Raw genomic sequence first — 16,486 nt, 5'->3', positions numbered from 1 at the left:
GCTGCACCTCGGGAAGGGGTCTTGCTGGGTTTAGGCAAATCTTAACTGGTTGGGCCGACCCAATGCACCCAACCTGGTTGGCATGATGGGCTCACAAGGCTTACAAGGAGGGAGAGACCTTAGCCAGCTGGTAAAAGTAAGCTTAGGAGGTTTTCATGCAGGTCCCCACATCTGTACCCTAGAGTTCAGAGTGGGGAAGGAACCTTGACATGGTGGCAGAGTGGTGGGATTAACCTGAAATCCTTTTGAGATCAATTTGAGATTTTTTGAACCAGAAAAACATATTTTAAAAAGGAAATATTTTTTTTTCCTTTGGGGCTGCTGGAAAGGAGGTCCAACTGAAAGCAGCTAGTTTTTTCTCTGCTTTGGGGCCAGAGCAGAGACAAAAGGGGATTATCTTTGTGAATTGCAGGTTTTCTTTGCCTGGAGGCAGACTACTTAACCTCCTGCAGGGAAATTCACAGTCTTCACAAACCTGAGGTTTTTTTTTCCCCCTAAAAGTAAATAAGGGGGTGTTCTACCCATTTGCCTGGAGACAAAAGTGGCAGGGTTGGGTTTTTTTTTTTTTTTAGGATTTTGATTTTTTTTTACAAGGAGCACAGGTTTGAAAAGGATTTTTTTTTTCCTTTGGGGCTGCTGGAAAGCAGGTTTCCAAGTAGTTGGAGGTTTTTGCTTTTATTTGGGGCCAGAGCAGAGACAAAGGGAATTGTCTTTTTCTGTAGGCTGACAATCACTATCAGAGAATAGGTATCCTATTCCAGCACAGCAAAATTTTACAAGCCAAGTTTTGTTTGTTTTATTTCTAAACCTCAGGTGTAAAATTAGTTAAAAACAGAGAGGTTAGGATGACAGACTCCACGGCTCAACAAAAGCTGGAATTAGCCAGATCTCAGGCTGATGAAAAACAAAAGGAACATGAAAGACAGATAGAACTCATGCGGATGGAGAAGGAGGTACAGGAGGCTGCCCACAGGAGGGAAATGGAGGCAAGAATGTGGAGGAGGAGAAGGAAAAAGAGAGGAAGCATGAACTGGAGATAGAGAAGGTAAAGGCTCAGCAGAATATACCAACAAACCCTAGCACTCCTTCTCCAGGTACCACTTCCCATCCCAGAAAGTTCCCCAACTACAAGGCAGGCGATGATACGGAGGCCTTCTTAGAAAACTTCGAAAGGGCCTGCCTTGGGTACAGCATCTCTACCGACCAATACATGGTAGAACTGAGGCCGCAGCTTAGTGGACCCTTAGCTGAGGTGGCGGCTGAAATGCCTAAAGAACACATGAACAAGTATGAACTGTTTAAATCCAAGGCGAGAGTCAGAATGGGGATAACACCCGAGCATTCTCGTCGGAGGTTCAGAGACCTAAGGTGGAAATCAGACGTGTCATTTACCCAACATGCCTACCACATTGTGAAACATTGGGATGCCTGGATATCAGGAGCAAGTGTTGAATCTCCAGTAAATTTGCCCTTCCTAATGCAAATGGAACAATTCTTAGAGGGTGTTCCTGAGGAAATAGAAAGATACATCCTAGATGGGAAGCCCAAAACTGTAATCGAGGCAGGAGAGATTGGAGCCAGATGGGTGGAGGTGGCAGAGAAGAAGAAAACTGATTGTAGTTGGAGCGGAGACCAGAAGGGACAACCCCAGACCACACCCTATTACCGGGGGCCACCCAAGGCCCCACCTACCTCCCAAAGAACCCTCCAGACCCCTTATCATCCCACCACCCCCTTCTCCAGCAACCCACCTTGCCCCAGTGACCCGTCAGCTGGACGATGTTTTAAATGTAACAAGCTGGGGCATGTAAAGGCCAACTGCCCCAAGAACCGCAACAGATTACAGTTCATTGCACTGGAATCACACCAGAGGTCCGCAGGCCCAGATACCTCCCAGATACCCTTGGAGCGGAGGGAAACTGTGAGTGTGGGTGGGAAGAAGGTCACCATGTGGAGAGACACCAGAGCGCAAGTGTCAGGTATCCATGCTTCCTTAGTGGACCCCAATTTAATCAACCCAGAGATCCAAGTGAAGATTCAACCCTTCAAGTCCAGCTCTTTCAATTTGCCTACAGCCAAGTTGCCTGTCCAGTACCAGGGCTGGTCAGGAATGTGGACTTTTGCAGTCTATGATGATTATTCCATCCCCATGCTGTTGGGGGAAGACTTGGCCAATCATGTGAAGTGGGTCAAGAGGGTGGGAATGGTCACCGGCAGCCAGGCTAAACAAGCCGTGAGGCCTAGCTCTGTTCCGGAAACTTCTATCAGGACCCGGACTCCAGGCCAATGTCTGCAACAGCAGTAGTGGATCCAGTCCCAGAGACCCAGACGGAACCAGTCCCAGGCCCAGAACCAGCGGAACAACCAGCACCAGACCCATTGTCAGCACTGAATCCAGTACTTGCAACCTCAACACCAGAGGGCCCCACCGAACCTGAACCGGCAGCAGCCCATAACCCTACACAAGAGGCTCAGCTGGAGCCTGAACCCCAACAGAGTGTCCCAGCGGAGAGCTGTTCACAGTCAATGGAAACAGCCCCATCCCGTACATCGCTTTCAGAGGATCCAAGCATAGGTCCACAATCCAATGAGGATCTGATGTCTGCAGCATCAAGGGAACAGTTCCAGACCGAAAAGGAAACAGATGAAAGCCTCCAGAGAGCTTGGACAGTGGCACGGAGCAACCCACCGCCTCTCAGCTCTTCTAATCGATCCAGAGACAGTTGGTAGTTCCAACTAAATACCGGGCGAAGCTCTTGAGCTTAGCCCACGATCATCCTAGTGGCCATGCTGGGGTGAACAGGACCAAAGACCATTTGGGGGGGTCATTCCACTGGGAGGGAATGGGCAAGGATGTTTCTACCTATATCCGGTCTTGTGACGTATGCCAAAGAGTGGGAAAACCCCAAGACCAGGTCAAAGCCCCTCTCCAGCCACTCCCCACCATTGAAGTTCCATTTCAGCGAGTAGCTGTGAATATTCTGGGTCCTTTTCCAAAAAAGACACCCAGAGGAAAGCAGTACATACTGACTTTCATGGATTTTGCCACCCGATGGCCGGAAGCAGTAGCTCCAAGCAACCCCAGGGCTAAAAGTGTGTGCCAGGCACTAGCAGACATTTTTGCCAGGGTAGGTTGGCTCTCCGACATCCTCACAGATGCAGGGACTAATTTCCTGGCAGGAACTATGGAAAACCTTTGGGAAGCTCATGGGGTAAATCGCTTGGTTGCCACTCCTTACCACCGTCAAACAAATGGCATGGTGGAGAAATTTAATACAACTTTAGGGGCCATGATACGTAAATTCGTAAATGAGCACTCCAATGATTGGGACCTAGTGTTGCAGCAGTTGCTCTTTGCCTACAGAGCTGTACCACACCCCAGATTAGGGTTTTCACCATTTGAACTTGTATATGGCCGCGAGGTTAAGGGGCCACTACAGTTGGTGAAGCAGCAATGGGAGGGATTTATACCTTCTCCAGGAACTAACATTCTGGACTTTGTAACCAACCTACAAAACACCCTCCAAAACTCTTTAGCCCTTGCTAAAGAAAACCTACAGGATACTCAAAAAGAGCAAAAAGCCTGGTATGATAAACATGCCAGAGAACGTTCCTTCAAAGTAGGGGACCAGGTCATGGTCTTAAAGGCGCTCCAGGCCCATAAAATGGAAGCGTCATGGGAAGGGCCATTCGCGGTCCAGGGGCGCCTGGGAGCTGTTAATTATCTCATAGCATTCCCCACCTCCAACCGAAAGCCTAAGGTGTACCATATTAATTCTCCAAAGCCCTTTTATTCCAGAGAATTAAAGGTTTGTCAGTTTACAGCCCAGGGAGGAGACGACGCTGAGTGGCCTGAAGGTGTCTACTACGAAGGGAAAAGTGCTGGTGGTGTGGAAGAGGTGAACCTCTCCATGACCCTTGGGCATATGCAGCAACAGCAGATCAAGGAGCTGTGCACTAGCTACACGCCTACGTTCTCAGCCACCCCAGGGCTGACTGAACGGGCATACCACTCTATTGACACAGGTAATGCTCACCCAATTAAAGTCCAACCTTACCGGGTGTCTCCTCAAGCTAAAACTGCTATAGACCGGGAGATCCAGGATATGTTACAGATGGGGGTAATCCGCCCCTCTGGAAGTGCATGGGCATCCCCAGTGGTTCTAGTTCCCAAACTAGATGGGGAGATACATTTTTGCGTGGACTACTGTAAGCTAAATGCTGTAACTCGCCCAGACAGCTATCCAATGCCACACACAAATGAACTATTAGAGAAACTGGGACAGGCCCAGTTCATCTCTACCTTGGACTTAACCAAGGGGTACTGGCAGGTACCACTAGATGAATCCACCAAGGAGAGGTCAGCCTTCACCACACATCTCGGGCTGTATGAATTTAATGTACTCCCTTTCGGGCTGCGAAATGCACCCGCCACCTTCCAAAGATTTGTCGATGGTCTCCTAGCAGGATTAGGAGAATATGCAGTCGCCTACCTTGACGATGTGGCCATCTTTTCAGATTCCTGGGCAGACCACCTGGAACATCTACAAAAAGTCCTTGAGCACATAAGGGAGGCAGGACTAACTGTTAAGGCTAAGAAGTGTCAAATAGGCCTAAACAGAGTGACTTACCTTGGACACCAGGTGGGTCAAGGAACTATCAGCCCCCTACAGGCCAAAGTGGATGCTATCCAAAAGTGGCCTGTCCCAAAGTCAAAGAAACAGGTTCAATCCTTCTTAGGCTTGCCTGGTTATTACAGACGATTTGTACCGCAATACAGCCAAATCGCCGCCCCACTGACAGACCTAACCAAAAAGAAACAGCCAGATGCCATTCAGTGGACTGAAAAGTGTCAGAAGGCCTTTAACCAGCTTAAAGCGACACTCATGTCTGACCCTGTACTAAGGGCCCCAGACTTTGACAAACCGTTCCTAGTAACCACAGATGCGTCCGAGCGTGGTGTGGGAGCAGTTTTAATGCAGAAAGGACCTGATCAAGAATTCCACCCTGTTGTGTTTCTCAGCAAGAAGCTATCTGCGAGGGAAAGCAACTGGTCAGTCAGTGAAAAAGAATGTTACGCCATTGTCTACGCCCTGGAAAAGCTACGCCCATATGTTTGGGGACGGTGTTTCCACCTGCAAACCGACCATGCTGCACTACAGTGGCTTCATACGGCCACGGGAAATAACAAAAAACTTCTTCGGTGGAGTTTAGCACTCCAAGATTTTGATTTTGACATCCAACACATCTCAGGAGCTTCTAACAAAGTGGCTGATGCACTCTCCTGTGAAAGTTTCCCAGAATCAACTGGTTAAAATCGTCCTTGAGATGTGGAAAATATTGTTAGTCTTTATGTACGTTGTAGTCTATTTAGAGGTGCATGTGTCTTATTAACTCTGTTTTTCCTAGAGCTCCAGGAAGAAATCCCAGCCAGCGTTTCACCCTAGCTGAGATTTGGGGGGCGTGTCATAAATATAAAGGGAAGGGTAAACCCCTTTAAAATCCCTCCTGGCCAGAGGAAAAATCCTCTCACCTGTAAAGGGTTAAGAAGCTAAAGGTAACCTCGCTGGCACCTGACCAAAATGACCAATGAGGAGACAAGATACTTTCAAAAGCTGGGAGGAGGGAGAAAAACAAAGGGTATGTGTCTGTCTGTGTGATGCTTTTGCCAGAGACAGAACAGGAATGGAGTCTTAGAATGTAGTAGGTAATCTAGCTAGGTATGTGTTAGATTATGATTTCTTTAAATGGCTGAGAAAATAGCTGTGCTGAATAGAATGAATATTCCTGTCTGTGTGTCTTTTTTGTAACTTAAGGTTTTGCCTAGAGGGATTCTCTATGTTTTGAATCTAATTACTCTGTAAGGTATTCACCATCCTGATTTTACAGAGGTGATTCTTTTCTTTTTACTTCTATTAAAAGTCTTCTTGTAAGGAAACTGAATGCTTTTTCATTGTCCTTAGATCCAAGGGTTTGAGTCTGTGGTCACCTATGCAAATTGGTGAGGATTTTTACCAAAACTTCCCCAGGAAGTGGGGTGCCAGGGTTGGGAGGATTTTGGGGGGAAAGATGTGTCCAAACTACATTTCCCAGTAAACCCAGTTAAAGTTTGGTGGTGGCAGTGGAAATCCAATGGCAAAGGGTAAAATTAATTTGTACCTTGGGGAAGTTTTAACCTAAGCTGGTAAAAGTAAGCTTAGGAGTTTTTCATGCAGGTCCCCACATCTGTACCCTAGAGTTCAGAGTGGGGAAGGAACCTTGACAGTCCTTTACTAGCTGGAGATGGTAATACTGTTCATAATGATGCAGAAAGGGCAAAAATATTCAATCAACCTTTCTGTGCTGTAATTAGAAAGGAGCAGGATGATGCATTGAGATCACATGAAAGTATTTCTAGTCCACTCGTAACTATGGATTATGGTAAACAGCACCAACCAGGGATTAATATTTTTAAATAATCAGACACAGATTTCTCACATGCGAAGAGGCCTAAAAGAGTTGTCTGAGGAGACTTCTGACCCACTGATCCTAATTTTTAATAAATATTGGAATATGGGGGATATCTAGAAGACTGATAGAGAGCTAATGTTATACCAGCATTCAAAAAGGGATGACTTGGGTATTAAACACCCGTTAGCTTGATATCAGTCTTGGGCATAATAATGGAAATGTGGATAGGGAATTTAGTCAATAAAGAATTAAAGGGTAGAACTACAGTTCATGCCAATGAATAAGATTTGATGGAAAATAAGACATGTCAAACAGGCGTGATTTGTTTTTTTAGGTGATAACAAATGTCGTTGATAAAGGTAACTGGTGAGATGGAAGAGACTTCGACCATTGCAAGTTGTTTGACCTAGTACTACACGGCATTCAAATTAACAAACTAATGCTAGACAGGTTTCAGAGTAACAGCCGTGTTAGTCTGTATTCGCAAGAAGAAAAGGAGGACTTGTGGCACCTTAGAGACTAACCAATTTATTTGAGCATAAGCTTTCGTGAGCTACAGCTCACTTCATCGGATGCATACTGTGGAAACTGCAGAAGACTTCATGAAATCTTATGCTCAAATAAATTGGTTAGTCTCTAAGGTGCCACAAGTACTCCTTTTCTTAATGCGAGACAGTATCACTACAGCACTCATTAGATGGAGTGAGACTGGCTAACAGATAGATCTCAGAAAGGAGATGTCCATGGGGAATCTTCATGAAACAAGGGTTTTTTTAGTGGTTCACAAAGGTCCTTAAGCACCTAACTCCCACAGATTTGAGGCTCTAGGAGCCCAGCTGATCAGCTGCAGAGAGAAGCCTATTTCTATGTGGGATTGCCAGCTGTAAGCCCTCTCCTGGAGCGAGGTACCTAGGACAGGGCAGTGCTTTCTCCTGAGAGACCCAAGAGAGACGTGGGAGACCCAGATCCAAAATCTCTGCTCTACCTGATTTGAAGCAGGGACTTAAACACAGGTTTCCCATATCCCACCTGAATGCTCTGGACTCCAGAAAAATGGTTATTCTGGATGGGACACTCAGTGTGGCTGGCTGGAGCTGTTCCACTTTGTACCAATAAACTTTCATTGGAGCAGGGATTTGAATCTGCATCTCCCACATTCCCGGTGAGGGCGTTAAATCACTGGGCTACAGAATATTCTGGAAATGCACAAACACAGATACACATGCAAACACACATACAATCCCATGTGCACACACATACACATCGATCAATGTGCACACACATGTATAAGCACACACACGCACATGCACATGCGCGCACACACACACACACACACACGCACAGGTGTCAGGGTTCCCTCCCCACTCTTAACTCTGGGTTACAGATGTGAGGACCCACATGAAAGACCCCCTAAGATTATATTCCACCAGCTTAGGTTAAAAACTTCCCCAAAGCACAAATTCCTTCCCTTGTGCTTGGATGGTACTGCTGCCACCACCAAGTGATTTAGACCCTTCACCCGCTTTCCTGGGGAGGCTTGAGAATAATATACCAACCAGTTGCCTTTAATAAAAGTACAGACCAGACTCTTGGGTTTTTAGGACACTAAAATCAATCAGGTTCTTAAAAGAAGAATTTTATTATAAAGAAAAAAGTAAAAGAAGCACCTCTGTAAAATCATGATGGAAGGTAATTTTACATGGTAATAAAAAAGATTTATAACAAAGAGGATTCTCCTCTAGGCTTGACTTCAAAGTTACAAAAACAGGAATAAACCTCTGTCTTAGCATAGGGAAAATTCACAAGCTAAAACAAAAGATAAGATAATGCATTTCCTTACTATTGCTTACAGGTTCTGTAATTTTAGATGTATCATTTCAGTAGGAGCTGGGTTACCTGCTTGGTATCTCTCTTTGTCCTAAGAGGGAACAAAACAAAGAGCACAAAACAAAACCTCTCCCCACCCCCAGATTTGAAAGTATCTTCTTTCCCCATTGGTCCTTCTGGTCAGGTGCCATCTAAGTTAATTGACCTGATTAACCCCTTACAGGTAAAGGAGGGATTTTATACTACTCTTAGCTGTATGTTTATGACAGGAGGCGAGCGAGAACCAGCCATTGAGAGCTGGCTGCACCAGACACACAGCTGGGAGCACGTGGCTCTCCGTTAGCTTTTGTTACTCTGCTTTAGTTCTAATCACGCCTCCATTCTTCGAGTGCAGACTGTGCCTCCATCTTACAAATTCCCAAGAGAACCCCTGGTACCAGGGAGGAGACCAGAGAAGAGGCCAAAGATAGCAGGGCTGTGGTGAAGGAAGGAAGGAGCCATCCTGGAGATGGAACAACTGAAAGACCCAAAGGAGTTGAAAGTCTTCAAGCTTTGCCTATTCTAGAACTTTTGTCTGTAAAACTTTAGTTGGTCGGGGTGTGAAAAACAAAAAAAGTTCCACGGACAAAAGCACCAGTGTGGACAGCGTCATGTCAGCGGGAGACAGAGTTCCTGCTGCTCATTGGGGGTGGTTTAATTATCCCAGCAGGAAAACACTTACTCGGATGTGGGCTGAAACCGCATCCTAAAGAGGCTGTATCGTGGCTGCCAACCCTTCAAAATGCTTTGCTCTGCCCACCAGCATTGCCTGTCTTGCTTGTTGTCAGCTTCAGGCACCTGTTCCATCCTGGTGAAAGTGGTGTGGTCGTGCGGAAAGGAGAGCCAGAGCTCAGTGTCACCTGCATACGGCTGGCGTTTGAGTCCATGTTGTGTGACCAGTTCCCATCATGGCTGCATGGAGATTTGGAAAGGCCCCAGAGAGGAAACTGATCCTTCTGGGACTCAACCAGGGATGGGTCTAATGCTGGAGGTGCAGTTTCCCGTCACCACTAATTGGTTGTGTCCCTCCAAGGATTCAGACCATTTTAGTGCATACCTCTAGACTTCTGCTGCCTCTTAGGTGAGACACCAGTATCTCATTGTCAACAGTGTCAAATAATGTAAAGTCCAGGAGAATGAACATGGATGTCTGACCTCCATCAATTGACAGGAAGAGATTGTCCATCGGTGCCTCTAAACAGGCGAAGTGGATAGCAGTTGCTAGAAAGGAGAAATTATAAAATATTGAAAATGGATAAGGGAAGCAAAAGACACCGGAGACAAATCCGTGGCTGGCAGGGCTTAGGAAATAAGGAGAATATTTTTAAATATATTAGAAACAAAGGAAATCCTAAGAGTGGCATAGATTTTTACTAGATGGGGATGGTAACACTGTTCATAATGATGCAGAAAGGGCAAAAATGTTCAATAAACCTTTCTGTGCTGTATTTGGAAAGAAGCAGGATGCTGCACTCAGATCACATGAACTTCTTTTCAGTCCACTGGTAAGTATGAAGGATGGTAAATAGCACCGACCAGGGATCAGTATTTTTAAATCAGCATTCCCTGATATAACGTGTCCAAGGAGTCCTAAAAATGTTGTCTGAGGAGATCTCTGCACCGGTAAAATTCATTTCTAATAAATATTGGAACACCAGGGATATCCCAGAAGACTGATAGACTTCTAATGCTATAACAGTATTCAAAAAGGGATGACTTAGATATTAAAAGCTGGTTAGCTTGACATCAATCCTGGGCCTACTAATGGAAAAACACATTTAGAAAATAAGGAATTGAAGGAGAACCACAGTTCATGCTTTTTTTAGGGAATAACAAATGTGGGTGATAAAGGGAACTGGGGAGACAGAATAGATTTAGACCATTGCAAGCTGTTTGGCATAGTACCACATGACATTCAGATTAACAAACTAGACGTAGCCAGTGTCACAAGAGCACTCATTAGATGGAGTGAGAACTGACTAACTGATAGATCTTGTGGGGAGTTATCTCTAGGTTTCATCAAGTCGGTCTGGTAAAATGCTGGAAGAGACAATCTGTGATGCACATGGAAAACCCCAAAACCGCAGGGTTGAAGGTGTTCACTGACAAAAAAGCTGAAGTGCTCGATAAGAGCCCTTATAAGGCAGCAGTGGGCATAAGCAAAGGTAAATACAAACAGGGGTAGAGAATTTAGCAGGGTAATTAGAGGATAATTATTGGGCCAAGACCAAGACCAGAACTGCCCACCTGCGTAGAGGGAGGGCTAATGCTTACAATAAAGAGGAAACTCAAAGACGCCTCTGGGTCACTTCTCGGGATGTGGGGGAGGTGAACGAGTGATACAGCTTTGCTTTTGCTTTTGGCTAAGTCCCTGCTACAATAAATGGTAATCTCTTAACCAAAGACTCAGGAAAGAATTTTCTGTAGTATCTGGCTGGTGAATCTTGCCCATATGCTCAGGGTTCAGCTGACTGCCATATTTGGGGTCGGGAAGGAATTTTCCTTCAGGGCAGATTGGAAGAGGCCCTGGAGGTTTTTCACCTTCCTCTGTAGCATGGGGCACGGGTCACTTGCTGGAGGATTCTCTGCTCCTTGAAGTCTTTAAACCACTATTTGAGGACTTCAATAGCGCAGACATAGGTGAGAGGTTTTTTTGCAGGAGTGGGTGGGTGAAATTCTGTGGCCTGCGTTGTGCAGGAGGTCAGACTAGATGATCACAATGGTCCCTTCTGACCTTAGTATCTATGAATCTATGACTCCAGTCTCCATGAGTTCCTGTGTGTCGGGTCAACAAGCCCAACAATGGTGGGATCCCGGGTGAACCACCAACAGATCTCAGCAAGGACACGTCCATGGGGAATCATCCAATAAGGGGTTTTCTAGTGCTTCAGCAAGGTCCTTAAGCACCTAACTCCCACTTTGTGTCTCTAGGGGCCCGGCTGAGAGGCTGGAACAAGGTGGCTATTTCCATGGGGGATTGCCAGGTGTGAGCCCTCTCCTGGAGCGAGGTGCCTAGAACAGGTCAGCGATTTCTCGTGAATCTAGCTCTAGCTGATTTGCAGCAGAGACATAAATAGAGGACTCCCACATCCCACGTGAGTGCCCTGAGGACCAGGCAAATGGCTATTCTGGTGGGGGGCTCAGTCTCTCCAGCTGGAGCTCTTGTACAAATAAACATTCAATGGAGCATGGATTTGAATCTGATTCTCCCACTTTCCACGTGAAGGTGTGTCGTGGGGTGGATACACCTGTCTCCCTTTGGGGGGCTGGAGGCGGGTGGCATTTCAGCCCCTGGGTTGCATCTGTAGGGCTGTCCCCAGGCTCGGAGCAGCATGGCCCTGTGGACCTAGTCAGTGATACAACTCTTGCCATCAGAGCAGCGTGGCCTAGTGGCCAGGGTCAATAGCGGCCCCTGATATCAGGGCAGTGCAGCTTAGCAGCCAGAATTAATAGAGCTAGTGAGTTGGGCCATCGCCCTAGAGAGGGTGGTGGGCAAGATAGGGGGAAACGGTCCCCCCCAATCCATCAGGTCCCAACCTAGGGCTCACCACCTGCTTGACAGGGAGCCCACTGAAACACACCAAGCCTATCTCCAGTTCTGCAGCCACTTCCTCACCAACTTTCCCTGGGTCACTTCCTAACCAATTCTCTGCAGTTTGCCATCTCTGGGTCTCTGTGGTCTCTCCTCTCCCTGTGGCATCTCAAGCCTGTGTGTAGGGCTCTGTCTCCTGCTGTCTGGCCTCCGTGTCCTGGAACCAGCACCACACCTCCTTCCTCACTGGTGGTCACCAAGATTGAGCTGCTTGGTGGCCTTTTATAGCCTGTCTCCAGTTGGAGCATGTTCAGCAGAGCCGAGGGGGTGTGGCCTCCGTGGCCAAAAGAGAAGTTTTATCAACCCCCGCAGCACTGGTGAGGGGTTGCTACACCCCATCACAAAGCACTAAACCACTGGGCTAGGGGACGTTATGGGGATCCACAAACACAGATGCACATGCGCGCGCACACACACGGACCCATGTGTACACACACACAGCCACGTGCACACACAGACATGGATCCACATTCAAGAATGCCTGTGCACACATGTATGCGGACGCATGTGCACAAACACAGATGGACCCACATAAGCACACACGCACACACGCCCACGTATGCACACACACTCAGGTTCACACACAAATGCAGATGCACGTTCACACACACAGATGCACATGCACACATACACACACATACATGGGTCCATGTGCAAACACACACATTCCCAATCTGAAGGCCCCATCCAGGAGGCGGGGTCTGAGCACCTCTAACAGATCAGGCCAGCTGATGAGATGAGGGGGAGACACCTCATTGGAGAATCCCACCAGAACTGAGGTGTGAGCTAAGGCTCTGAGCAGCCCATTAGCTGGGGAGCAGCATCAGCCCCCAGGTTGCTTTGTGCAGGCCACTGACAGAAGCTGAGGCTCCTACAGGGTCAGGCAGCAGATGAGCCGGGGTTTGAGAAAGGCAGCGGTGTCTAAGTTCAGTATTTACCCGAGTGCCTTTGTGGATCTAGCCCTGGCCACCTTTCTGGAAGATGCTTTAGTCAAACACAAGTTAAGGTTGTTCAAAGCCGAAGGGGCTGGCTGGCAACGCTTGGAGGAAACAGCCGAGGTCCTAGATGTCCACCTCTCACTTTTAAAGAAAGCTTTGCTCATTTATTTGTACAAGGAGAAGGCTCTCTGTGTCAAAAGAGGTTTTAATCTGTCCTTCCCATCCTCCAGTGACTGCAGTGTCCCAGCTGCTTGCCCTGGCAATGTCCCTTCCTTAAGTGGCTAGCAGCTGTTGCACCATCAGGGGACAAGAACATGGTGTGGTGCTGTATGATTGAATATGACCATTTTTATTATTGTTGCCACCATGATTATAGAATTGCTACAAAGGTTGTAGATAGTATGTCCTGTCAGGTGTCAATGAGGAAGTTATGATTTGCTAAATATGATTCTCCTCTTTATATGCATGTATCGCCTTTGTGTCTGAAGTTATGGTTATTGGTGATGTACTGGTACCAGAGGAGCAATGCCAGTTCATAGCCAGAACAATGATGCTGGGGGGGTCATGACTCCCAATTCTTTTTCTCAGCTCTACCACTGACTTATTGTGTGGCCTTGGGCAAATCACTTTACCTCTTTGGGGCTCAGTCCATCCATGACACGGGGATAATGCTGCCTAGCCGCCTAGCTAAAGAGTTTTTAGGTGTAGTGATCAAAAGCATCATGCAGAGCGTATGTTAGACTCAGCTTCCCTGTCCAGCTTCAGCCCCTGGGCAATGGGTGCCCTGTCATCCCAGATAAGGTGCCATGTACATGTGTGAATAGCCGGCTCATGGCAGGTGTGCTGTTCATCTCCCTCCCTGTCAGCGACCGAACTCACCCCAGCCTACGCCCAGCATCCCGCCTTCCCAGCTGACGCAGGGGCTTATCCTTCTGCCTCTCTCAGCTGTTGTCCTCGTAGCTTCAGAGCAGATCTTTCCTTGCCCTGCCCCTGAGGCCTGGCTAAGGGCAAAGAGCTCCCAGCACATCCCCATTGCTGGGACCCTGCCAGCTACAGGTCCCAGGAGGGAAAAAAGGGAACTGAAATCAAAACAAGTAATCCACAGAATGGTCTCTTGCCTCGGGAATTTGTAGCTGAGTAATAGGGACAGGGTCCTGGTGGAGTAGGGAGAGAATAGGGGGAGAAGGAGGTTGTGCTATGTGGGAAGAGGACGGGCAAGGGACAGGGTGCCAGGGGTCTAGTTACCTGCAATAAGGGAGGTGGAAGCCCTATGAGTTAATGTGTTCTACACAAACACATTCCCTAATTTGTCACCCTGACACTGCACAGTAAGGCCAGGAAAGGGTTTAATGTCTCTTTGAGTATCCAGTCAGTGATTCAGGGAAGAGGGCCCAGCACCTTGTCACCAGCCAGCTCTGCACGGACCTCGGTCTGAGAGTCAGAGCACCAGGAGAAAACTTTAGGTCCCTTTATGAGTAAAGAGCCGGATTAGCCTGTTCCGGATCTGTTTGGTCCTCACCCCATAGATAATGGGGTTTAGCATGGGGGGCATCAGAAGGTAAAAGCTGGCAATGAGAACGTGGAAATGCAGGGCTATATTCTTGCCAAACCGGTACATGAGGGCGGAGAAGAGACATGGGATGTAGAAGGCTAAGATGGCACAGAGATGGGAGCCGCAGGTCCCACAAGTTTTGAGACGGGCATCCTTTGTGGGAAGGTTAAAGATGGCCCTGACGATCTGGGTATAGGACAGAGCAATAAAAATTATATCCAGACCAAATACACAGATTACCACAGAGAGGCTGTAGTAATTACTGACATGGATTTCGGCACAGGCCAGCTTCACCATGGCCATGTGCTCGCAGTATGAGTGGGGTATGATGTTGGTTCTGCAATATGGCCACCGCCTTGCCACTAGAATAAAGGGGACCACGAGCATGCCACCACGCAGTGCCACGCCCAGCCCGATCTTGGCCACCATGAGGTTTGTCAGGATGGTGGAATGTCTCAGGGGATCACAGATGGCCACATAACGATCAAAAGCCATGGCCATGAAGATCCCAGACTCTGTTAGTAAGAAGCAGTGAAGGAAGTACATCTGGGTGAGGCAGGCACTGAAATCGATCTCTCTGGAATTGAACCAGAAGATGCTCAGCGTTTTGGGCAGGATGGACGTAGACAGGACCAGGTCAGTGACAGCCAGCATGCAGAGGAAATAGTACATGGGTTCATGGAGGCTCTTCTCCACCTTCACAATGAAGAGGACGGTGAAGTTCCCCAATACGGCTATGACGTACATGGCACAGAAGGGGATGGAGATCCAGACATGGGCCGCCTCCAGGCCCGGAATGCCCAGCAGGATGAAGGTGGAGGGGTTGGTGAAGTCGGTTGTGTTGGAATCTGACATGGAGTAGGGGAGAAAGTGTCCAACCCTGAGGCAGACCGGTGTCTCCTGGATGTACCGTATGTTTCCCTCCCTTTGTTTATGCGCCCAGGGTCTAGGATTATAGTCACAGTGGAAATGCCTGGATAGAGAGACAATGTTAGCACTGGAAGCCGTTCTCATGGGCGAAGCAGATTTTTTGCTCTTCGCACACTGTAAAATGACATTGTCATTTATTCAGAGAAATGAATTATGAAGAACTGACCCTACTAATGCTGGTTCCCTGTTTTATGGTGCTCCATGTGTCAATAAATCTTACATGTCATGGTGTGGGAAACTTTAATAGGCACCAGCAGGAAACATAAGTGTGGATACTTGTTATCCCTCATTCTTGCTTAATTCAGTGAATGGTAGACTAAAGAACCCATGCTGTACTGAGTTTGCCATTCACCCACTTGCTCAAAATCTGAGAGTGGAAGGAACCAAAGCTTTTCTAAGAGTTGAGTCTGGGGAAACGTTTGAGCTAGGACACATCTCAGGGAAAAAAGACCTGGGCTTCATGCAAACAGAATGAAAAGTCTGGGACTATTTAGTTTAGAGAAGAGGCAAAGAAGGGGGCATGTGACTGAGGAGAGAAAAGTAAAGTATGGAACTGATTCCATTAAAATGGACAAACAGAGAACAATTCGCTACCATTAACATCTATAGAAACAGTGCTTCAAAAGGGCTTCTTCTCCAAAGCTGAGGCAAATTATCAGCAAAACTGATTGGGAGGAAAATATTACACAGAAAACTGGGAATGAAAATTGGGAGTTCTTTAAGAAGAGTTTATTAGATTGTTAAAATGTCACAATTCCACAATCAAGAAAGTGGACAATTTTGGCTAAAAACCTGGTTCAGTTGCAAATTTATTTATTTATTTAAAGGCGGTTTATTAAATTAAATTTAAATTTACTAAATAAAATTTATTTATTATAAGAAATGGGGGGAAAGGAAAATATATAGAAAGCAATACATATTGGAAGTTATGAAAATTGATAAGGGACCTTAAGGAAATCAGGGAAAAATCCGTTCTCGGCATGGCTAAGGATTACAAAAAGGAGGTTTCTAAGCATACTAAGAACAAATGAAATCCTAGAAAAGGCATAGGGCAATTATGAGTTCAGGAAATAGTTTTGTTCTGCATTCGGAAAGAAGCAGTATGAGGTACTCATTTCACATGAGATGATGAAATACTTTCCAGTCCATTAGCTGTTA

The 16,486-nt window shown here is 46.9% G+C and overlaps 1 protein-coding gene across 1 annotated transcript; it reads right to left on the bottom strand.

The window, feature by feature from the left end:
• Window positions 1-14,305: 14,305 nt before the first annotated feature.
• Window positions 14,306-15,253, bottom strand: LOC102932257 (olfactory receptor 52E2). Its single transcript, XM_007070781.3, has one exon. It carries the CDS (start codon window positions 15,251-15,253, stop codon window positions 14,306-14,308), a length of 948 nt encoding a protein of 315 aa, XP_007070843.2.
• Between the last annotated feature and the right edge of the window lie 1,233 nt (window positions 15,254-16,486).

Source organism: Chelonia mydas, chromosome 1 (assembly GCF_015237465.2).
Source record: "Chelonia mydas isolate rCheMyd1 chromosome 1, rCheMyd1.pri.v2, whole genome shotgun sequence".
In the NCBI taxonomy this organism is placed as follows: Eukaryota; Metazoa; Chordata; order Testudines; family Cheloniidae; genus Chelonia; species Chelonia mydas.
Note: the sequence above shows the minus strand (reverse complement) of the source record. Positions and strands in the feature narration are given on the sequence as shown.

What these genes read in the sequence shown, in the direction of transcription:
- LOC102932257 (XM_007070781.3), bottom strand. Translation starts at nt 15,253, where the DNA reads ATGTCAGATTCCAACACAACCGACTTCACCAACCCCTCCACCTTCATC.